Here is a 19,071-nt window from a genome sequence, read left to right as displayed (position 1 = left end):
TAGGAGATGCCAGATCCTGATGATCGGTACACCATGTTGCAACTATATGTTCACACACACACACACACACACACACACACGAATCAGTGTTTCAAAATTATTTCTGTTGCCAAAGGAGGAGGGCTTATAAAAGACAATATAAAAACAGGAGAAGAGACCTGTTGGATTTGGCCAAAAGGCCAACATCCTGCTCTCACAGTGGCCAACTAAATGCCTATAAGGAAGACCACAAAGAGGACTTGAGTGCAACAGCTGTCACTTGGGACTGTCAGCAACTGGTATTCACTGTTTCTGACAGTGGAAGTGGAGCATCGCCATTACAGTTGTAGCCATTTATAGCCTTAACACACACCCCACCCCGCCCCATGAATTTGTCCAATCCTCTTTTAAAGCCACCCAGGTTTTTTGACCATCACTTGCTGGAGTGAATTCCACTCAGTATTTCCCAAAGTGGCACTGGGGGGCACTGGGATGACACAGGGGAGTAACAGGAGCCTCAGGTGCAATTTTGAAAAATGACGCTTACTTCCAGGTTGCAGGATAGCAAAAACGCCCCCGCCCCGCCCCCGGATTCGGCAGTTGAGCTGGAGGCAAGGGGTTTTACTGGGCTGGTAGATCACAACTAGCTTGCCTATTTATAATTTCAAGCTTTAAAGTGTCATATATACAACAACTTTCTTTACTATGTTGTAGGACATAGGAATAAATATACATCCCTAAAAGAACGCAAAATTGTCACTGAATCTTTGGAAGAGAAGGCTGGTCACCAAAAACTCAATCATAGGCATGTGTAATTGAACTGCTAAGTCTCACTGCTAAGTCTCACTGAATTTATTGGGAGTTTGGTGCAGCCTTACACTCACAGCAGAATGAAATCAAAGATATCCTGAGGTGGTAGATAGGATTCTATCACTTCAGAGTCTAAGTAGGGGGTTAGGGATGGAGGAAAAATTCAATTCAGTCTGGATCTAAAGCAAATCCAGGCAATTCATACTTTTCCAAAGCAACATGAGAACCAAAACCGCCATCCTTCCAAATATGCATTTGTCCAAATTTTGCAATGCAGTTTCCCAACCAACCAGTGTTTACAAACATGCATCTATTAGGTGAAAGTGTAACTAAAAGTGACCATGTTAGTAAAAACAGCATACAAAAGTGCATTATATGAGAAGAAATTGCTTGCAAAGAATGTACATTAGTCAAAACCACATACAAAACTGTATTTATCGGGGGGGGGGGGGAATACCCACTAAGATGCTGAAGCATTTTCATAAGGATTTTTTTAAAAAAATTCTAATTGCTGCAGAAGTACAGAGAACTGAATTTATGGTCCGAAAAATGAGAAATTTAGAAAACTGAAACTGCCAGATCCTTCCATCCATAGTACAAGTGGAGCAACACCACAGCACAAATGCTGTGCCCTCATCCTCCCACACAGAACTTACTGCCTAAAACAATTCTCCTTGCTGCTGATTTGTTTCTGGGCTAATCCAGAGTGGAGGTCTTAAGATTTAAAGCCCTGGAGGTCTTGGGGCCCAGTTATCTCAGGAACCACTTTTTCCTATATTCTCCTCCTCACATGTTCTGATTGACAGCTGGGGCATTGCTCCAAATTCTTCAACCACAAGAGGCGAGGCTAATAAAAAGGGGTGGAGCCCCTACCATTATTACACCTCCCCTATGGAATTCCTTGCTGAGTGAGGCCTGCCATGCCCCATCACAACAATGCTTCGGGCAGTTGATAAGGACTTGGAATTTTTAACAGGCCGTTAGTTAATTTGGTGTTTTCTGCTGGCTCAGCTCTATGCTATTTTCTTGCTGCTGAATTTTGTTTTCATGACAACAGTTTTCAGAGGGGTTTCCACACACAATCTCTCTTGCTAGGGGCCACTGTGAGGGAAATGGGGGTCCCCTAACAACTCTCAGCACTCTTAACAAACTTCACCATACATTTATCTGATGAAAACTGGGATGTCCTAACATACTGTCCAATATTTCTCTGATGGAAATAGGGACATTCTAAGGAAAAGTGGGATGTCCCAGGAACAAGTCAGAAACCAGGACTGTCCCTGGAAAATAGGAAAATTTGGAGAACTTGGAGGGTGTGCTACATTTCCCAATTTCCTTTCAGGAAAGCCATGACACTTTAAAGGGGTATGATCGTACTTTAAAACTGAAGTGCAGGTGGAGTCTCAGCCTGTGTTGGATTAACTCCTGCTATCCTTGAGAACTTTCTCAGGTCTCCTAGGCATCTTGCTATTGGCCATACTTGGCTAGAAGTCAGTTTTCCCCAGAACATGCCCCAGAGAGATACTTTCAGAAGTCTTTCGGAGGAAAATCCACGTTTTCCAGCTGCCCGCGTGTCATAATTCAAATTCATTATTTATATAATCAGCAGACTTGGAGCATTTGATAACAATTAACTTACCTGGATGATTATGGATTTTTCTGATTACAAAAAGAAAGGTCAAACAGATTGGAAGTCTGGGTAAATAAGGAGTTCATGAGAGGGTTGATTTTTTTTTTAAAAAAATGAGCATTTGGTCTAATTTAATAGCGCCATATTTTTCTGCTAACAATCTTGCATTATTTAGCTCATATTTTCAACACTGCCCATGGCAGTTTCTATTTAAAGTGCTCTGTGGAACAAGGACCTAAAAACGCACAACTCCCCTCATTAGTTACAATTAAGGGTGGGCAAGGTTGAGAAAACTGACTGTCTGATTAGCAAAACACTGTGTACACGGCCAGGGGGGTGACAAGAGGGAATTAATAGGGCACACACTTCAGAAATAGGAAGTGTCCAGTATAGGTGCTATTACCCATGATAGCAAAGTAACCAAATGGGAATGCGCTTGGGCATTCCCATGAGTACAATTCTCAAGGGCATCCCATTCTGGCTCAAGACAGAGGATTGCTGGGATGAGTTTTGACATGCAAAAGTATGAATAAATATAGGGCAGCTGGGGGTGGAGGAAAGGATGCATCAGTATAACCAATGTAGCCCATCAATTGGTCGGATATTGGGAAGGACGATGGACCAATGGCCTGACGGTGCAAGGCAACTTCCTACAAGCCAACTGGAATCCACCAGACCCTCTAAAGTCCTAACATCCAGGTCGCCTGGATTTTTTTTTAAGCAGGAAAGGGCAATAGCTCAGTGGTACAGAACTTGCTTTGCAGGGAGAAGTTCCAGGTCCAATTCTGGGCATCTCTAGGTAGGGCTGGGAAAAACCTGTCTGTGGTTCTGTCTGAAACTCTGAAAATGCAATTGGTGGGGTCTGGCTAATGGTGACTGCCTAACACATTAGTAACTCTAGCTTTGATGTTTCTTGAGGCTCCAGTGTTGCCTTCCTAAGCCTACTGGGACCCTCCCCTGGGTCATCTAGTTCTAACTTCCTGAGCTCCTCCTATCCTTCTTCCTGATCTGATGAATCCCTCCAGGACACCACCACATGGTTTATGGCAAGTGCTACAGTAGTGAACTTCCTACATCAGTGGGGTTTGCACTAGAAGATCACTGAGGTCCCTCCCAACTCTAGGATTCTACTGTATGCTTCTAAACCTTGTCTTATTATTGTTCTCTCACTGCTTTTCTATAAATAAATAAGATGATGCCTCTCAGAAGACATGGTTTTCTCCTGCTGCTCCAATTACTTTTAGCTTTGGAACCAATGGATTTCCTTGAAAGTACGTGTTGGGTGGCTGCTGCTATCCTTATTATTACAACCTCTCTCCTCATTTTGCTTAAATAAAAGGTTATTTTATTTGTTCTCTTGGAGAAAGGAATCATTGCTTTATATTTGTTTTCATTACACTCTCATGGCTTTTGCTGGGTGTAATTTGCAGTGGTCTGGGGTCAAGGAAAGAAATGGTTTTGCACTCACAGAACAAAAAAAAAGGGAAGAAGATGTTCTTGCATGGCTAATGTGTTCACTTATGTGGGTGGCTGACAAGGAAGGAAAAAAAAGGACCCCAATCTCCTTTATTATAAGGTGAAGGTGTGAAGAAATGACCTCAGTAAGAACACTATACTTTGGAAGGTTGTTCCAAAGTGGAGGCAGGGAACTTCAGCTCAAATAAATGAAGACCTAAACACATTAGAGAACACCCAATTCTGCTTGAAAGAATGAGGTTCATGACTATCAGATTTTGAAGGCGCACGACTACCCTAGTCTCTGCTAAGAAATCAGACAAGGTACTTGAAGGTTGATCTTATAAAGGAGCTTTTGGTTATTCCAATGTGTCATTCTGCCAACTATCCTGATTCCCATTGTGTCGCCTTCCAAAGGCTGACACTTGTCTGCACAAAAAGGATGTGTATTAGCTGAAAAGGTGTGTGCAATTCTGAAAGTTTTGGTTTGTGGGTGGAAGGATCAAACACAATCCATTTTCATTTTTTAGTTTATCATCTTCAAAAAATTGCAATTAGAACTTCAGAGTAAATTTACTTGCCCAGCCCATGGGGTCATCTAACCCAGCATTGTGGCAATGCTGTGATAATGACCATGATTAATATTGAACAAAAATTATATAACATGTTAGCATCTGGAAAATAATTTTCAGCTCCTTATTGCCTAAGCCCCTTGGTGGAGGCATTAATGCAGGAGCTCATAAACTATCAAAACCACAACTTTATATACCTCACTATCAGTTTATGTGGTTTTGAAGGCTGGTCATTACCACATTCACACCATACATTTAGAGCACTATCATACCACTTTAAAAAAAGCCAAAAGAATTCTGGGAGCTGTAGTTTATTAAGGGTGCTAGAAATTGTTCAGAGGCCTTTGTTCCCCTCGCAGAGCTGCCATTTTCAGAATAGTTTCACAGACAGTCCTTCTTCCCAGGGGACACTGGTAACTGCAGCTCTGTTGTGGGATCTGCTATCCACTCTCTGCACCCTTAGCAAATTACAGCACCCATAATTCTTTGGGAGAAGCCACATCTGTTCGAAGTGGTATGATAATGCTTTAAATGCATAGTGCAGATGCAGCCTAAGTCTCTGATCCACGACTAGTTCTGTTCAAGTGTTATGTTATTCCTGTGTTCACAATACAGTGGTACCTCGGGTTACAGATGCTTCAGGTTACAGACGCTTCAGGTTACAGACTCCGCTAACCCAGAAATAGTACCTCGGGTTAAGAACTTTGCTTCAGGATAAGAACAGAAATCGTGCTCCGGCGGCAGCAGGAGGCCCCATTAGCTAAAGGGGTGCTTCAAGTTAAGAACAGTTTCAGGTTAAGAATGGACCTCCAGAACGAATTAAGTTCTTAACCAGAGGTACCACTGTCATAGCTGTCAACTTTCAGATTTGAAAATAAGGATCAGCAGCCTTGAAAATAAGAGATCAGCAGCCTCACCTGTCACAGGAACAGTCTACGGGATATCTAACAATCTGGGATAGCAGCAGGAAGCAGCGGGAAACGGCGCTGGAATAAGGAAATTTCCCACAAAAAAAGGGGAAGGTTGACAGCTATGACCACTGTTTATCTTAAGTGACAGTCAGGTTCCTCCTCCTTCGTTCAGTACTGCCTGAGCAGGAAGGAGGATGGGGACCAAACTCAAATTAGTTGGTGCTGCCTATTGCAGAAAATGCCACTACTGCAAATATACAAGTTCAGCATGAATTGATGCTAAACTCCACTTATGCTTAGCCTCTCTGCCTTCCACTTCACCGGTTGCAATGGGTAGCCACCACAACTGCCATAGCTTATTATCTTTCTAATATGATTCTGCTCATTGAGCTACCGCGTTTTAGTGCAATCACTAGTGTTCTTCTGTGCAACACCTCCAATTCCTCCCCCTGCACCAATAATCCAGATGAGTCAGCATGTAAATTCCCCGTCTTATAAAACATCAAAATAGCACATATATTTTTGATGCCTTTATTGCAACCCACCTTAATCCTTTGGCATTGCTCCCTCTTTCTCGACAGGGTTTCGTGCACTCTTCACTTACCGCACCATATGGTTCTGTCACACTCTCTGCCTCCCATTGTTGGAATTCAAGTTTATCATGGAGGCGGGGGCAGGGGGGGGACTCAAATTGCCAACACAATCACTGGGGTGCATGCTCTAGAATCCTAAGGAAATCTCCCACTGACCAATCAGGTTAAATGTAATCAGAGAAATGTCACTACAGGCGAATATAAAAGTTTAGCATGAATGTTGGTTTTGACATCGGATCCCCCAGAGGCATTTCCATGGTTCAGTTATCAGGAATATAATTCTTACCAAGGCAACAGAAAGGACAGGGGAGGATTCCTTGTTGGTTTTCTATCTTTGATGAAATGGATTTTTATATAAAAATACACACGCACACACACACACACACATACACTGCAGTGCCTAAGCTTTAATAAAATGCTAGATGAATTTGGACCCTGATATTAGAATATTTGCCTCTGAATACCAGGTACAAGAGGGCTATAGCCTTCAAACCTTCTGTGTGGAATTCCTGGAGCTGATCGCTGTGGGAAGCAGCACACTGGATGAAATGAACCCTTGGCTGATCCAGCAGGGCTCTCACGTCCCCTTGATATTGTGAGGGCCTGAACAGGTTAATAGGCCCTCCCTCTAACAAACCCTCCAACATTTCTTTGATGAAAATAGAGATGGCCCCATATGTTCCAACATTTCTCTGATGAAAATAGGGACATCCTAAGGAAAAGCAGGATATTCTGGGATTATATCAGAAACCGGCTTCTGTAAATCTGGGACTGTCTCTGGAAAACAGGGACACTTGGAGGGTCTGACACAAAAACATTATAAAACATTAAACATAAAAAAAACTTCCATATACAGGGCTGCATTCAGATGGTTGGGGGTAAGATAACTCCATGACTTCCAATATTTTTCTGATGAAAATAGGGACAGCCTAAGAGGGATGCGGGTGGCACTGTGGTCTAAACCACTGAGCCTAGGGCTTGCCGGTCAGAAGATCGACGGTTCAAATCCCCACGGCGGGGTGAGCTCCCATTGCTCAGTCCCTGCTCCTGCCAACCTAGCAGTTCGAAAGCACGTCAAAGTGTAAGTAGATAAATAGGTACCACTCCGGCGGGAAGGTAAACGGCGTTTCCGTGCGCTGCTCTGGTTTGCCAGAAGCGGCTTAGTCATGCTGGCCACATGACCCGGAAGTTGTACGCTGGCTCCCTTGGCCAACAAAGCGAGATGAGCACCGCAACCCCAGAGTCGTCCGCGACTGGACCTAATGGTCAGGGGTCCCTTTACCTTTACTTAAGGAACAGCAGGACATTCTGGGATCAAATCAGAAACCAGGCCAGCTTCTGTAAATCCAGGACTGTCCTTGGAAAATAGGCACTCAGAGGATCTGCTCTAATACTGAACTTGGGCAAGATATGCTTGATAGTTTCGCAGTTAAAGTAGACCCACTCCACAAAAAAGGAGGCATCTGTATGTCCATGGGAGCCTCAAAGTAAGTAATATGGTGGGGGGAACACTAACAAATCCCCTATAGGGAAGAACACCCAAGTTTCTTGTTTTTTCCAATCTTAAGCTTAGTTCTCCACATCCATGCATCAGTTTGCATTTTTGAAAAAGGCCTTGTGGAAATTTATCAGCATCTTAGTGTGCCCACTGTCCCCTAATACATGCATTTTTGCACACATTTTGTTTGAACAGGGAAGTGCACCACAAAACTTGAAGAAGTGTGCATTTCAACGGATCACTGCATTGTGGTTTGTGTATTGCTTCAAAAAGCACATATGAAGTTAGTTCATATGAAGATGTGAACTGAAATGAATTTCTTGCCAATATTTATGTGTGCAACTATGGCGGCAAGGTTATTGATTGCCCAAAATTGGAAAAGCAGCAGCATCCCAACTAAAACAGACTGATTATCTAAAGTGATGGAATACTTCCATATTGCCAAACTAACAGGATTAGAGGAGATATGGTACAAAAAGTGAATAAGGAGTGGGCTATCTTTAAGGAATACAGTCATACTTCGGGTTGACGTAGCTTCAGGATGAATATTTTCAGGTTGTGCTCTGTGGCGACCCGGAAGTAACAGAGCACGTTACTTCTGGGTTTCACTGCTTGTGCATGCGCAGACGCTCAAAATGACATCACACGCATGTGCGGAAGCGGCAAAATGCGACTGCGCAGTCGTGTCTTACGTTTACTTCAGGATGCAAACGGGGCTCCGGTACGGATTCCGTTCATCAAAATTTATGTGGAAAAAGTAGAATTTCTGACAAATACTGAGTGAATCCAGAAAATGATTAGAGTGAAAGGAGAGTAAAGTTAAGATAAAAGAAGAGATTAAAGAAATAATGAAATGCGCTTAAGCTAGTTGGAAAAATAAAGTAGCGTAACAAGAACAGCTGGAAGTCAAGTCACTTGGTGGGTGTCGGCATGGGGAGGTGTGTAGGTATGTTGATGTGTATAGTATAGGTAAGTATTATATAGAGTAATGTAGATATGTTTTGTGTTCTAAAAATTAGGTAGTGTGTTGTGTACGTGTATTGTGTAAATGTATATGTATGTGTTTTATATGTTAATAAAAAAAGAAAAAAGAAATGAATTTCTTGCCAACCCCTAATCAGGGCTGGTGACTGAGGCTGGCATTTCCTGCCCCCACCCCCAAAACGCACTTGAAAACAAAACAAAAACACCTGACAGTGCTCCTGGGAAATATTCTGTGTCATGTCACAAGAGTCACACTCATTCAGGCATTTAGAGTACAAAGGTAGCAAATGGGCTGCCAGCTGGAACTCAACTACTGCTTTAAGCCTGCCTTTGTTGTTTAAAGGGAATAAAAAAATGTTAAGGAGGACACTCTACCAAATCAGCTCATGCTGAGAGGGGGGCAGAAAGAGCACTGCTCTATTGTTTCCAGACCCCATGCATCTACCTGCTCACACTTTTAAATTTTTGAACAATTTAATGACCTCTTTATCCAAGTATGCACACCTGAACTTTGGTTGTTGCAAATCTTAAATCCTTCCCTAACCCACCACCAAAAATTGCCATACCAAATGTAGCATTACCAGCCTAAAATCAACTGGTGAAAGATCCACAGTAATAAAACCGGTTGACAACACATAAAACCCAATGCCTTTGTATTGTTTGGGGTTGCCATTGAGGGGGAAACGGAGCTCTTCTACCTGCAAGCATGGCAGAAATCCAGCTAGTCAAATCCAGCTAGTTCACTCCAGTGAAAGAGGGTGCAAATTTGTGTATGACGCAACATATATGCACATTTTTTTGGCAGCCCTCAGCAACATTTGAGGCTCTCGCACTGCCCAAAGCTATATAATTAAGTTGCTGGGGGTAATCATGTGAATTCATCAGCTGATTGATATGTGTGTAACTGGTTTAATTTCCAAAATTAATAAGACCCAACTGGCAGCACTGCAGGGCTGTAGCACAGCAGTTGGGCAAGGAAAGGGTCTGTGAGAGTCTCTGCTTTCCCCACATACTAAACAGGCACCCAGACAGCCTGGCCACACTATTGTGTTCCTATTAAATAGGGCCCAAGGATAGGAAACCCGTGGTCCTCCAGACATTGCTGAACTACAGTGCCCATCATCCCTGTCCATTGTCCATGTTGCCAGGGATTCACAGGGGTTGGGGTCCCAACAACATCCAGAGGGCCTCTGGATCTCCATCCCAATTAAAGTCATGATTTCCAAACTCATCTATAAATTGGCATACAAAAATCCTGTGCAGATTGGTGCTCTCTTTTGCCCCCCCCCCAGCAACGGAGGGAGGGTCCCTGACTTCTAATGTCTTACCTAGCATAAAAATTGGCAGCCATATTTGCAAATGTGTCAGGAAGCAATCACCGTGCACAGCAGCCTTTGCTGCAAATGCAAACCAGGTGTGAGAATCACAAGGCATGGCAAAAGAATCAGTGGTGGTGGTGGTTGTTTTTCCCACAGTCTGCACCCAATGGCAATGAAGTGTGATGTTATTACAAACTGCAAGGAGTACTATCTAGCAGCTCCCTCTGGGGCTGAGGTTAGCAGCAAATCAGCTTTGTTCTTAGCTGAAGCTGTGGTTTTCCTTCCTTTCAGGAGAGCAAATTTTACATCTTTGTTTTTGTCCCCTAAGCAGATTCACTCAGGACTCTGGATGGTGATCAGCGCCGACCAACATAAACTGAACTTTTATATCTGCTGATAAAAATAGCAGAAGCCGTACGTTAGGCAAAGGTGCAATATTTATTTCTTTTTTAAAAAAAATCGCAACCTAATGTGGAGAACTGAATTTAACATTATAAAAATGAGAAACTGAAAGAAACAGAAATTAGCAGATTCTTTCATCCCTAGTGAATTCCGAAGTCCTACAGTTGAGTTGTGTGGTAATACAACAACCTGTGGTTTGCTAATGCTGAATTTGCAAATCATGTGGCTTCATCAGCTGATCAATATGTGTAAAATTGGTTTAATATGCAAAATTTATATAAAGAATTTTACAAAATTATTTATTATTAATAATACTAAAAGTGCCAGGAAATCTCAGGGCTACTATGAAGTTGCCAGAACATGCATCCACAGACAATTTGTGCTGATGAGCTTTAGCCATCACAGATTTTGGATTTATGTTTTATTTCAACCAATTATGATGGCAGATAGTTTATTTCCTGGTGCTTTTGCCTGAAATGTTTCAATCCAGAGTGGAATATTTGCAGCTGATTTGTTAAGTTCTTGAAAAATGAGGCCTTGTAATGGAAACGCTGACAGTCTTAAACTACGGTAGCATCAGCAGGCAGAGGAAGATTAATGGCACACCGACACGCTGCAGAATGCATTACTTTCTATACTCTGCTCAGAAATGTCAAGGTACCCAAGCTGTGTCTCTTAACTGTGGTTCGTGTTGGGCGACACAACATCACGCGGATGGTTGGGAGACATGAATTGGAAGCCAGGGTGAATTATGTTCAGATCACAATCGTCACGCTTCCTTCTAGCATCATGACAGAAACGAATCACTGTCAGGGTCATTAGGACTTCAGCTATGGTGGCTGGAACCTGGGCTAGTGAGGACCTTTAGGTTGTGTTAGTAGAGTGGTTGTGTGTCCTGTGTTAGTCCTCTATTTGAATGTCTGATGAGTTAAAGATAAAGATGCATAACGAGGGATTTCAGGGGCCATCAGCACATGCTCTGAACCTAGTCAAACCATTGGCCTGTCTGGCTCACTGCAGTCTATCCCAGGGATGGGGAATCTCAGCCCCAAGAGCCAAATGTGGTCCTCCAGGGCTGTCTGTCTGATCCTCAGGACTCTTCTCAGGCCATGCCTCTCACTGGCCCTACTCCACACTCTTCTTGAGTGATTTCACCTGGCTGAAACCTGTCTTTAAACTGTGAGAATGCTCTTTGTTTGCCTGGATGGAAAGATGTGTGGCTGAAGAAGGAACGGCCAGAGTCCACCTCACTCCCACACTCTCCCTCTTTTCTTTCTCTCTGTCTCTCTATTGGATGGAGAAGTGTCTGGCATCTGGTGACTGGAATGTAGCCTAATTTATAAAGACAATAATTTCATATTTCGCTCCACGTACTTTTGCATCTGGCCTTGCCCATGACTAACACATAACCTCTGAAAGGTTGCTCGTGAGGATATGCAGTCATTGTGCTGAAAAAGCCCCCCACCTCTCTAGTCTATAAGGACTGACAGCGTCGCTCCAGGTTTCAGACAGGACAGGCATCTTTTCTAACCTTACAAGCAGGTGGCCAGAGATAAGAGTCTGAACCCTTTTGTATGCGAAACATGATGTCATGGACTGGTTGGGCACAGAGGAATGATGGGAGGAACCAGCTGGGGAACCGTCATGGGAAGAAGACTCTGAGCCTGGGGATTGGTGGTCAGACAAAAATGAGTGGTCAGGGAGAGAAGGGGAAAAACTGGGAAGAGGAGGTGTTAGAACCTGAAGGTGTAATAGGGCTTAGTTAGCTGTCAGAGTCTGTAGCAGAGAGAAGCCCAGAATCAAGGCAGAAGCTGAAGCAGGAAAGAAGGATGAAAGAGGCCAAGAGGCAGAGATGAAGAGTTCTGGCTGGTGAAGAGACACAGGTATCTCCCCCTCCTGCTGCAACAAGCTTTCTTCCTCACTTGTCTCCCAGAACCAAGAGAGGCATGAAAAAGGGTGGAGGAGAGGTTGACTTCATGTAGGCGTAGACCCTGATTGTGTGGGGAAAACCCTGGAGATGAGGAGACCTAGACAGATGTGGAGTCAGGGACTTCCATTCTCGGCAACTGATTTTCATGGAGTAAGTCCACTGGGAATGAGCTGCTCTGCTCAATAAGCCTGACACTCAACCAAGTCTGTGGAGATCGTGATTTTGCTAATAAAGAGTTAATGCCAACTTTGAAATGTGTGATTACGGACAGGCACACACATGTGCTGTAATACTGGGCTACAACCCTTCTTTGTAACTGTGGCTCCATTTGCTCCAAATATTCTAGCTGTAGGGGGTTAATTTCACCAGCATTTGGAGCTGGGTACCTAGCAATATAGCCCTCTCTGCTGTGAAGAAAGCCAGCAGACAAGAGCAGTCTATTAAGTACAAATGTAAACATCTGCTTACTCAGAAGAGAAGTATGTTGTGTGCATATATCTACATATCTATATCTGTCTGGAATTATGAGATCAGTGGCGTGGGCATCCAGGAGCTAATACATTATTAACCCCCCAACACACACACATTTAACGAAATGAAAATGAATTACTGTTAACTGAATCCTCCACTATTTCAAGCCACCTGCAATTTGATAAACAAAGAAAATAAGAGCACATTGCCAAATTCTGGAAAGGGGACAAAAAAAGAGATAGATAAATGCATTGAAGCAAGAAATGTGGTCTTATGTATAATTACAAGAAATAATGCCAAGAAATGGAGTACTCAGACATTTCTTTCTTAAAAAAAATGGGAAAGGGGATAGAATAAAAAAATTCCTCCCTGTATAAAAAGTCCTGGCTTGAACAAAATTATTATTCATGATCAATTATATAATTGTACGTAATGATGATGATGATAATGTTATCCATACAGATCCTGAATAATGGAAGTTTTCAGATAAGGTCACTGTTGTGCTCAGACAGTTTGTATAGGTGGCAGGAACTCCAGGATAATCAGAAAAAATCCTAGCGGGAAACACAGATTCCTCAGAATTCAAGGCCTCAGATGATGGGAGGCAACTGTAGCCCTCTAGATTTCATTACATGGCTCTCTTACTCATGTTGCACACAGCCATGTGGTTTGCAAGTCTCCATTCACCTGCAAAAGGCAAGTGTCCAAAAACTGCCCCAACCTGAGAAGACATACAAGTCATCAGCTTTGGAGCGGATGCCCTCCAAAAGTTTTGAGCTACAGCTCCCATGAGCCTTAGACAACTTGGCCAATGGTTGGGGATGGTAGGAGTTGTAGTTCAAAACATCTGGTGGCCACTAGGGTGGGGAAAGTTGCCCTATTGGCTTTTAATGTCACCTGATTCTGGTTCGGTGGGAACCTGAAGTACCACTCACCAGTCACCCTTTAGCAGCAATGCTGCAGGGCTGTCAAATAAAGCCAGTTACATAAAGTCTCCCACTTGCAGCAAGCTGCCATTTTGGCGCAGGAAGCAGTGAGGTACCTAAGCTCCACCAACTTAATGGGAGGGAACTATTTTACAATCACTGAAATACTCAATTATGCATCAAATCCACTGCTTATAGCACTTCAAGTTTAACATTTTAATACAATAGCCAATCCTATTAAATGCTATCCCATCAGGGGGCCATGGGAGACGCAGTAATGGACACAGGTCAGGCAATGGCATATCAGAGTCATGACCCAGACTGTTCCATTTGTTTGCTTGTCAGTCTCTCTGCCCTTGGAGCAGAGGCAGTTTGGGCTGGAAGCACGTTCAGACCTCTTTGCATTTTAAAGTTCTCCTGGGTGAACTTAAAGGCAAACTCATTCATTTTAAAAGAAGATCGCATGACCTCCTTGGTCCCCAATGTAAATGTGTGTTTAGGAGAGGTACTCCTCTGCTTGTTAAATGGCCCCTATTCAGCAAAGCTCTGAAATACATCATTTTGAGTGTGAGATCAAACCCATCGACTTGAAGTCACACAGCAATGTTGGACTGATTTGAGGCCGGCAGTAGCAATGCATGCACAAGAGGTAGGGATAGCTGACTCAGTTTCTCTTTCTCTTGATTTCTCATTTTTCCAAACTTAAGCTCAGGCCTCAACATTTCCACATCAGTTTGCCATTTTAAAAAAGCCTTACATAAAAAAACCAATCAGCACTTTGGTGCTAATTTCTTCAAATATACACATTTTTATATGCAAAACAGACAGATTTTTACCAAGCACTATACCCCAGCTGGTGGCACTGTGGGTTAAACCACAGAGCCTAGGACTTGCTGATCAGAAGGTTGGCGGTTCGAATCCCTGTGATGGGGTGAGCTCCCATTGCTCGTTTCCTGCTCCTGCCAACCTAGCAATCCGAAAGCACCTCAAAGTGCAAGTAGAGAAATAGTTACCACTCTGGCAGTAAGGTAAATGATGTTTCCGTGCACTGCTCTAGTTCGCCAGAAGCAGCTTAGTCATGCTGGTAACATGACCCGAAAGCTGTACGCCGGCTCCCTCGGCCAATAAAGCGAGATGAGTGCCGCAACCCCAGAGTCGGCTATGACTGGACCTAATGGTCAGGGGTCCCTTTACCTTTACTCTTATGCCCCAGTTTAGCATGTTAATATATGCAGTTTTATGCATTTTATTTGCCCTTGCATATGCATTTTTGATACATATTACTTGGCTGGAGTACTGTATTGCAAATTTCGGAATACTGCAAATTTCAAAGGATGGTTGTCTGGCTATTCACACCTTGTTTCAGAAAGTGTCTATTAAGTAGGTTTTCTGTTAAATGCAAACTGAATTCAGTTTCCCCCATCCATAAAAGCTGGTCACCATTGCCTTGAAGCAACTTGAAAGAATGGGGGAGGAGCTGTTTTTTGTTTTTGTTTTTACAACGCACTGTGTATATGCAAAAGCCTGCCTGATGCTGTACTTCCAAAACTTCATTTTTCACCCAAGCAAGAATGAGGAAAAGAAAGCTGTTTTTCATGCACAGAACATAAGGCAGGCCCATGGAGCATAGCTGGTGCATGTGTGCAGTAGGATAGATCTTCAGTGGTGGTACCTAGCAACACACTGCACACATATCCTTACAGGCCACAACATTTTGTAGACCAGACACACTATGAAAAAACAACAACCAGCAGTGTGCATACAGGAAGAGAAAGCCCTCTTGGAGTCAGAAAACAAACTTTAATCTAACAGCAAATGTTCATAGTGTTGTGACAGTCACAGAGAATATCCAGAGATATGCAGAAGTATGTCTCTTCTGAAATTCCCCCTCCCCAACCACCTCAGAGCCATATACATGGTCCCCATGTATGAATGTCACACCTTTTCCCCCCTTTGTGACAGCTGACAGTCTTTCCATGCTGGGTCTGCATGCCATTTGTTTGCTTTTCTTGTGAGGGTATTTTGGCTGGCACATCCCTCATAGCAATTGTCACAGCTTGTTGGTGGTTAAGGCATTGGGTTGGATCCTTAGCCAAAGCAGAGGGTGGGAATTGGGAAACCCATCCCACTCCCACTTCAGGGAACCTGCGTACTCCATTAAAGGGGTCCAGGTGGCCATGCTTCTGCACAGTCACCCAGACAGGGGCTGAAGGGCCATAGCAACTCCCCTTCACACACACACACACACACACACACACACACACACACACAGGCCTGATTTGATAGGGTGATCCTCAACCCAGGATTGACCCTTCTGATCAATCAACCAGCAGTTGGGCTAGATGGTTCAGGATACACACCCAATGCCTATGCCAAAGCCTACGGACATCTGTAACCAATAAAGTCTGGACGTCTTTAATCCAAAGAAGTTTGTCCCATGATTATTTCATCCTTTGTGTCTTGTTCACCCCACACCCCTGGTGCTGCTGGCAGGCTCACTGCACCTGGGCCCACAACCATCACTAATACGTTACCATTGCATCAATGATGTATTTCAAAATGCATCCACACACACACAAACCAAGTCTAGAATGACTCTTTTTTTTTGTCCGGTGCTCAGGCAAGCTTTGTCAGAGGTGTGAAGGGACATCTCTGTGACCACTTGAGATTCACCTCCTGCCACAGAGATATTCCCCTCACCTCCTGGCTTTGCAGAAATACAGGGAAATGTCTACCAATGTCACCTATCCCACTCCCACTTGCAGCTAATATAATGGGTTTCCCAATTCTATGTTTCCTCTGTAGTTGCCATAGAATGGTGCTATTTTAGCTGCATAAGAAGTGTTGGTTATGCCTGAAAAGCAGAAATGGAAAGGACTGTATGTCTAAATCAATGATGGGGAACCTGCAGGGCTCCAGAGGTTGTTCAACTCCAGTTCCCATCATCACTAGCCATCACGGTCAATGGTCAGGGATGTTGGGAGCTGCAACATATTCCTTATCCCTGGTGCCAATCAATCTGCAAAGATGTTACTCTGAGAGCTAGTTTTGTTGAATCTGCTATTTTGTAAGGCTTGCTTTACTCAGTTGTGCTACCTAAAGTAGGTATCCAACAGAAGTGGGTGTAATTATTATGAATGGTATGAATAGTGCCGGGTGTGATTATTTGTAAATACACCATGTACAGCACTGGTTCAAACCTATCCCTCATGGTTCTCTCCCATTCCTCTGCTCTCTGCTATTTGTTTTGCATGCCTCCACCTCTTCCTTCCCAACCATTAAAATTTAGATTGTAATTTTAAGATCCTTGCAGCAGAGACCATTTATCCCCTTCTTCTTTTTGCTACATTGACAATGCTATCTTAAATATAAAATTAATCAGGATTCCCAAAGAAAGAAAGGAAAATGAGAAGCAATACAAATTAGCTGTTTCTATGATGCATACATGAGCAGTTTTATATGGGCAACAGAAACCCACTTCACATCAACTCAGAGCAGGACTTTTAGTATGACTGCCCTTGTTCTGTGGAATAGCACTATTGTTGAGATCCTGGCTATCTGCACTTTACAGAAACAACTGAAGATATTTCTGTTCTTACACGCTTTCCCAGCTAGAAGAGTGGATTTCTGCCATGCATGTCTACAATGCTTTGCTTTTTAAATATTTCTGCTGTTTTTATCTATTTCTATTGTACATCGTCTAGAGATGCTTCCATGGAAGGTGATTAATAAGTGAATTATTATTATTATTATTATTAGGCTCGGGCTTGAAAGCTGGAGTTCGAAACATCTGGAACCAGACTGGTGAAGCTATTGCACCGTGTTTCAGAAAATGTGGTTCAAATTCCCCACAGCTCTGAATCTTAAATCAAAGCACCGTTTCAAAATGCATTAAACCTGCAATTATAGTTTAGCATGATACACACCTTAGCACGCAGGTGTAGAAACCACTGTCTTGAACCTCTGCTGCATGAAACCATATGGAGTCTTCGTCTTTGCTCATTCTGACTTCAGAGAAGATAATGGGTTCTTCCAAGTCTCCTTTGTTTTTGTACCACATAAGACGAAGGCCTGTGCTTTGAGCCATGCTGTAGTTGGTCCTGATGTAGCTGTAGAAAAGGGCGCATTTCACTCGAACGGGCTCACCTGCCAAAGCCATGTATTTCTTGAGATCCACTAACCAGTCGATGCAACCATCCACTGCAAACAAAAAGAATAAGTATATATACAATATGTGTGTGTGTGAGTGTGTGTGAGTTTGTGTGTGAGTGTGGGTGTAAGTGTGTGAAAGTTTCAAAGTCTCTAATAGGACAGAACCCATTGAAATTAATATATCTAAGCTAGATATATGCCCATTAATTTCAGTGGGTCTGCTCTGAGTAGGACTAACATTGGATCCAAACCATTGTTCCCTACCTGTTGGCAGTCCTACCAGTAAAACATGGAAAATGGAAACACAAAACCACTTAGGAAACTGATATAAATTAATCTCATCCCTAAAGAAATAACAATTGAAACAATGCTATTTACCACTCCATGATAAGACATGAGACTAATTAAAAAGTGATGGTTTACATTACCCATTTTGACATAAACACTCTAGGTAATTATTAGAGGGCATTGGTGGCTTCACATGTTCCCATTCCCTTTTCTATGTTTCTTTCATTCCTGCTGCCAAGATGCACCATCCTTAATTAATAATTCTAGAGCTTTCACCTCAACCACTTGACCCAATTGACCAGTTTAGTGATTGCAATTTTCTTCCAATAGAAAAAAACACCCCTAGAATGGCATCTGTTCTCAAAACCACCTCTTCCACTTTCCTTTCCTCTTTCTAGTGAGCTATGTTTTGTGTAAAATACTGATTAGTGGTGGAGACAAAATCCACACCATGTTTAATTTTGACTTGAAGGCAACCCTGCAAGGCATTTATTAGAAACAAATTAAGATATGTACTTGAGTGTACAAGGACTTGAGAGATTCCGCAGAAAACATTTATAATTTTGGCAGAAAAGAGGAAGAGGCCAACTTTTTGTGTTTCATGCAATACCTTAGTCATTTAGCTAGTTTTCGTTCCCACCCCAAGACCTCTTCTTGTGCTTTCATGGTGACATGGGTACCACTGCAATGTGGCTATTTCCCAGGCCCACCCAAGAAATTCCAGGCAATGTGGGAGGAACTCCTTGGGGCAGGGCTACAGCTCAGTGAAAGTGAAAGTGCATTTCATACCCTCCAGCTGCCCCAAAACATCAGGATCGTCACAAAAAACCATTAAGCCATCAAAGCTTCTCACTTTTTCAACACAGAGTCCCAAATTCCCAAAGGGCTTTCCCTTCAGTACAGTGTTTCAATGTGTTACTGGAAGCTCAGATCCATGTGTCTCTCTAACACATTTCTTAGATCTATGCCTCCCTCCCTCCACTCAATATGGTGCCACTTCCTGTTTTTATGAAAACAAGATCTGGGTCACCTGTGTTTCCCAAACTTAGATCTCCAGCTGTTTCTGGACTATGGTTCCCATCACCCGACCACTGGTCCTGGGAGTTATAGTCCAAAAACAGCTGGAGATCCAAGACTGGAAAACACCAAGA

The 19,071-nt window shown here is 43.0% G+C and overlaps 1 protein-coding gene across 6 annotated transcripts in view; it reads right to left on the bottom strand.

The window, feature by feature from the left end:
• IL1RAPL2 (interleukin 1 receptor accessory protein like 2) overlaps positions 1-19,071 on the bottom strand; it is a 484,356-nt gene that overhangs the window by 202,535 nt on the left and 262,750 nt on the right. For 5 of the 6 annotated variants that reach the window (XM_083422315.1, XM_083422316.1, XM_083422314.1 and 2 more), the window contains one exon: positions 17,407-17,680. The exons of the other annotated variant lie outside the window; for it this stretch is intronic. In XM_083422315.1, coding sequence (XP_083278441.1) covers positions 17,407-17,680 — 274 coding nt within the window. The remainder of the gene's footprint in view (positions 1-17,406; positions 17,681-19,071) is intronic. 6 annotated transcript variants of the gene reach the window in all.

The sequence above is a fragment of the Podarcis tiliguerta genome (genome assembly GCF_965153285.1).
Source record: "Podarcis tiliguerta genome assembly, chromosome: Z".
Lineage (NCBI taxonomy): Eukaryota > Metazoa > Chordata > Lepidosauria > Squamata > Lacertidae > Podarcis > Podarcis tiliguerta.
This window is presented reverse-complemented; position numbering and strand designations above follow the sequence as displayed.